The sequence below is a fragment of the Alosa alosa genome, chromosome 19, assembly GCF_017589495.1.
Source record: "Alosa alosa isolate M-15738 ecotype Scorff River chromosome 19, AALO_Geno_1.1, whole genome shotgun sequence".
Lineage (NCBI taxonomy): Eukaryota > Metazoa > Chordata > Actinopteri > Clupeiformes > Clupeidae > Alosa > Alosa alosa.
This window is the reverse complement of record NC_063207.1, coordinates 2,491,839-2,497,826: the sequence shown is the minus strand read 5'-3', so window position 1 is coordinate 2,497,826 and position 5,988 is coordinate 2,491,839. Positions and strand designations below refer to the sequence as shown.

At 44.7% G+C, this 5,988-nt stretch overlaps 1 protein-coding gene across 1 annotated transcript in view; it reads right to left on the bottom strand.

The window, feature by feature from the left end:
* svilb (supervillin b) overlaps positions 1–5,988 on the bottom strand; it is a 78,520-nt gene continuing 72,532 nt past the window's right edge. The window contains 1 exon segment of the mRNA XM_048228252.1: positions 1–2,006. Coding sequence (XP_048084209.1) covers positions 1,920–2,006 — 87 coding nt within the window. The 3' untranslated portion in view covers positions 1–1,919.

The following is a 5,988-nucleotide window of genomic DNA, read 5'->3' as shown; positions in this document are numbered from 1 at the left end:
AAGTTTGAAACTGCCTCCTTTATTTATTTATTTGTTTATTTATTTAATCACTATTTTATCACAAAGAAAGTCCGAGAAATGCAGACTTAGACTAGAGGAGTGTTTCTGTATATAAACTGTACACGGAGCAAGGCACTATACAGGACATCTTACCTCCACCCAAAACACTCTACACCCGCACCCTCCTCCACTCACACCCTCCTCCACCCAAAACACTCTACACCCACACCCTCCTCCACTCAAAACACTCTACACCCGCACCAGGGGCCTCGTCTAGGAGAGCTGGCGGTTAGGTGCACAACAAAAAAGGACACACACTTGCATGTAAACTGGTTTGGAGACAGAGAGAGTAAAGTAAAGCAGAGGAGGAAGAGGGTCTCCAGTGTTGGTGCTGCAGCTGCGCCCTGCTCTCTGACACACTGACACACACTTAGACACCTCTAGTTGTATTACACAGTTACACTTCAGCTCCAAAACACACAGGATGTGACCTCAGCACTGCGCTCAGCGTCAGAGGGGGCAGAGGTCATGACCTCTGACCTTGGGGGCCAGGGTGAGAGGTTCATCCCAGCAGGGCGGAGATCGGAGCCTCTCTTCAAATGTGATTGGTTAATTCACACAGAACTGTAGACTTCATTCGACGGTGATTGGTTAATACTCACAAAACTCTAGACTTCATTTAATTGTGATTGGTTAACACACAGAGAGCTGTACGCTTCCTCTACCTGAGACAGTGGAGCTGTACGCTAACTGAGACAGTGGAGCTGTACACTAACAGTGGAGCAGTACGCTAACTGAGACAATGAAGCTGTATGCTAACAGTGGAGCAGTAGGCTAACTGAGGCAGTGGAGCTGTATGCTAACAGTGGAGCTGGGAGCTGTATGCTAACTGAGGCAGTGGAGCTGTATGCTAACAGTGGAGCTGTATGCTAACTGAGACAGTGGAGCTGTAGGCTAACTGAGACATTGGAACAGTGGAGCTGTGTGCTAACTGAGACAGTGGAGTTGTATGCTTCCTCCTGGCTGGTAGTGACGGTCTGCACACCCCTTGGGGGTTGCAGGGGTGCCAGGTTTGAAAAACACACTCCACTCGAGGGCTGCAACCAGTGCAACAGGGTTGCCAGGTTGGAAAAATAACCCCCCTTTAATGGCTGTAACCAGTGCTACAGGGTTGCCAGGATGGAAAAATACACCACCATCAATGGCTGCAGTCATTGCGACAGGGTTGCCAGGTTGAACAAATACACTGCCCTTGAGGGCTGCAGCCAGTGCTGCAGGATTGCCAGGATGGAAAAATACACCACCATCAATGGCTGCAGTCATTGCGACAGGGTTGCCAAGTTGGAAACATAGCCCCTAGGTCTGCAGCCAGCTGTATAGGGTTGCCAGGTTGGAAACAAAGCCCCTAGGTCTGCAGCCAGCTGTACAGGGTTGCCAGGTTGGAAACATAGCCCCTAGATCTGCAGCCAGCTGTATAGGGTTGCTAGGTCTGCCGCCAGCTGTACGGGGTTGCCAGGTTGGAAACATAGCCCCTAGGTCTGCAGCCAGCTGTATAGGGTTGCCCTGGGGCCAGTGTGAGAGGCTGATCAGGCTGGATAAATATGTGTGATTGTTACAAGCGTGTTTCAATTGCGACTTTCACTCCCAGTAGCACACAGAAGCTGAGCCAAGCACAAATCAAGGTCACTCAGACACACACACACACACACACACACACACACACACACACACACCCCTCAGTCACACACTCTGTAAAATCTCTAGTAAATAAATCCAGGAGCAGCCTGCTCTGTCTGTGCGTGCATGGCATTGTGACAGGAAGTCATCTTGATGGGTGGGCGGGGCATCTGGGCATCATCAGCCTCAGGCCCCACCCAGTGCTTTACAGTCACGTCTCCATGGCAATTGTTGCCAGGTTGCTAAAAGAGTCCTTTGGCTTTCTTCAAGTTGACCTGTTTCCAGCCAGGCAGAGCTTCAAACTCCTCCCTCTTTATATCCAAGGCCTCCTATAGAAACACAACAGAGAGAAATATTACACACACACACACTCACACACAAACACACCTCACACACACACTCACTCACACACACACACTTTCTCCCTCTTCATATCCAGGGCCTCCTATAGAAATACAACACAGAGAAATTTTACTCTCACTCACTCACTCACTCACACACTTTCATATTCAGGGCCTCCTATAGAAACACAAAACAGAGAAATATTACTCTCACTCCCTCACTCACACACACACACCCTCTCTTCATATCCAGGGCTTCCTGCAGGAACACAACACAGAGAAATATTACACACACAGACACACACTCACACACACACACTCCATGTCCAGTGCCCTAGACAGGAACACAACACACACACATAGTTGTGTGTGAGGTGGAGCAGCGACCCAGGTTCAACTCCACAACCCACCCTTGTGTGTCTGTGCTGCTTTGGATGAAAGGGCCTGATAAGTACCTCAACTTTAGGTTTAGAAATCACACACACACACACACACACACACACACTTCATATACAGTGCCTCTGAATAAAGAACTACAGGAAAACACAATACAAAGAAATATTGTTAACAGGGTTCCTACACATTTTCCATTTCAAAATTCCAAAGTCAAATTTCCAAACTTCTCGGTAGATTTTTCTGACCATATTCTCGACATTGCAGCCACATCTGGTTTGGGATAACTCGGTGAAAACAAAGGTATGGACAACTGAAGTGAATTAAAAAATGACACTTAATATTCGTCCATTTAGCTGGTTCATTTTTAGTTGTAGGCCTATCTTAGTTGCATCTTGACGATGGGGACTGACAGTTAAGCTACACAACAGTAGGAATGGTTCATTATGACCTGAGTGAAGTGATTAGTACTGCAAATGCAATAGCCTGGAAACACAAATATTTCTCCATACCTTTATTTCTTTTTTCCATACTTATCCAGACCTGGAAATTACTAATCAAATTCCATACTTTTCCAGGTTTTCCATACTGCGTAGGAACCCTGTGTTAAATACATACCCAAACCAACAAAGACACACACACACAGGGATAGAGTGGTCCCATGCAGAGGGACACACACACACACTCACACACACACACGGGGATAGAGTGGTCCCATGCAGTTGAAAGGTTGGTAGCAGAGTGCTGGTGCCTGCGCTCACACACAATAAAGCAAAGCCCTGTAACCACAGCAACCGATTACCCATAATCCACCTGCCCCAGAAAGAAGACTCAGGCCAAAGAGGACAGGAAGTTAAGAAAGAAGAGGCAGAGGGAACGCAAGCAGCTCATTGGCCGTCCACCTCTGAGTGCAGGCAAGCAGCTGATTGGCCGTCCACCACGGTGGTTCTGTGAGGGTGTGAGTTAAGTCAGAAGAACAGGATTAAGACTCACCTTCCCAGAATTCCCTACGGCTGGCCCTAGAAGTGTAAAGGTGGAGTTAGAGGGGAATCCTGCTGGCCCGGGGCTCAGGTCACAGCAGCACCTACTTTATGACCAACTCGTAATTACCAACTCGTAATTCCCCACTTTATATGACCAACTCGTAATTACCAACTCGTAATTCCCCACTTTATATGACCAACTCGTAATTACCAACTCGTAATTCCCTACTTTATATGACCAACTCGTAATTACCAACTCGTAATTCCCTACTTTATATGACCAACTCGTAATTTCCTTCTTTATATGACCAACTCATAATTACCAACTCGTAATTCCCTACTTGTAATTACCAACTCGTAATTCTCTACTCCTAATTACAAACTTGTAATTCCCTACTTTATATGACCAACTCGTACTGTCCTACTCCTAATTGCCAACTCATAAATGTCCTACTTGTAATTCCCTACTCCTAATTAATACCAACCCGTAATTTCCTACTCCTAATTACCTACTTGAGAGTACTTCATAATACAGTACCTTTCACTACTTACACATTATTACTTCATAATTACTTACCCCTAATAATGTCAGATCTGCTTACTCGCAATCATTTCATAATTTCTCACCTGTTATTATGACCGGAGCATGGCAAGGGTCATATAGGTTTAGTCAGATTTTTTTTTTTTTTTTTTTTTGCATGCCCAAATTTCCGTCAATGATTCCCGGGACACTGAAAGACCGGGCTACACACAAACTTGGTGGACATGTAACCCCACATGGATAGCATGGAACCATCGTTTTCGTTTTGATCTGTTTTTAGCCCCCGCTGAATTGGACCCCGAAAGGAGGGTAGGGCAGACACAGTTTTCTGTGAATATCTCTGAAACCGCAGGGTTTAGGAGGACCATTTTTTTTTTGTATGTTGATCTCAGGGGCCATGTCAACCCATTCCATAACCACTCATTTCATGTATAGCGCCACCTAGTTAAACACAAAAAAGTAAAATGAGGTGGTGTAATTGAAGGTATCTGTGAACTAACAGTCAAAACTGCACGAAATTGGAAGTGTAGGATCATTATGACACCCTCTGTATGCACGCCAAGTTTTGTGGAATTCCGTTCATGGGGGCCACACAATAAATTAATTTATGTTACTATACACCAACTGGCCTGTAGGTGGCCGGAGACAGTTTTCTGTGAATATCTCGAGAACCGTGGGGCCTAGGAGGTCCACCTTTTTTTTGTATGTTGGTCTTAAGGGGCATGTCAACCCATCCCATTACCACTTATTTCATGTATAGCGCCACCTAGTTAAAAATTAAAAAGCAAAAAAAAATTAGGTGTTTTCATCTCAATATCTCTGGCTGACAAGGTCAGAACTGCACGAAATTAAAAGTGTAGGATCATTATGACACCCTCTGAATGCATGCCAAGTTTTGTGTACTTTCGTTCATGGGGGCCTTACAATAAAATAATTTGTGTGTACATTTAGTGATGTACACCAACAAAGGATTCGGGGACACTGAAAGACCGGGGTACACAAAACTTGGTGGGCATGTACCCCACATGGATAGCATGGAACCGTCATTTTCGTTTTCATCTGCAGCCCCCGCTGGACTGGACCCCTGAAAGGAGGGTAGGGCAGACACAGTTCTCTGTGAATCTTTTATGGTATGTTGGTCTCAAGGGCCCACATCAACCTGGCTCATAATCATTCATTTGTGATTTGCCCTCGTAAAAAATGAAAATCAGTAGGATTAAAAAAAGCCAAAATAAATATTCATCATCATCATCATGGCTGCATTTTCAGTATTGGCTAGAAGTAGTCGTTTGTCCACTAGATGCATCGTTGCAGTGAGACGTAATTTTGTTGGAAGTTAAAAGTGGGTTGGAAAAAAATGGACGCTTCATACAAGGACTGTAATTTACCGCGAGCGAACATCTAATAAGGATAGGACGATGTTCACATGAAGTGTAATTCCCATTTCTTCTTGAAGCCTAAATAAATCTGAGGATGTTTATCGGACATGCTTGGTTTTACTGCAGGTAATGCGTTAATCTTGTAATATCAATAAGGACCTAGGTAATGTTACCGTTAGCGTTGGTTGAGTGATGGAGGCATTTGATTTATTGCATTTGTAGAAAACTATAAGTCTTGGTTATACCAAGCAAAATGTATAGCAGCACTGTTTGTATCTTTCGACTGTCATTTATTGCACGCGTGCTACAAAATCATTCTGTGCAATGGAAGATTTACCAACGCTAACGGTCTGATACAGTTTTGCCTATACATGCGTGAGACTGAGACGCCTGTTTATTTTGTTTTAAGTGCGTGCAGGGTGTGAGAGGGGAATCGATGTGCTTTGATTACAGCTTGGTAGTTGTAGTCTGTGAAATTAAAAAGCATGTGTGTGTGAAGTATCCAAACAATGACACCTTCATTTCATTATGGCTGCTTTAGCAAAACACCTTAAGCTACTGTGTAGTGGGTCCCATTTAGAAGTGGCTACTTCATTCGCGCTTTCCTTGACTCATGGAGCTGCGTGAATGTTATTACAACTTTTCGCCACGATATGACAGTTTAAGTCCGGCTT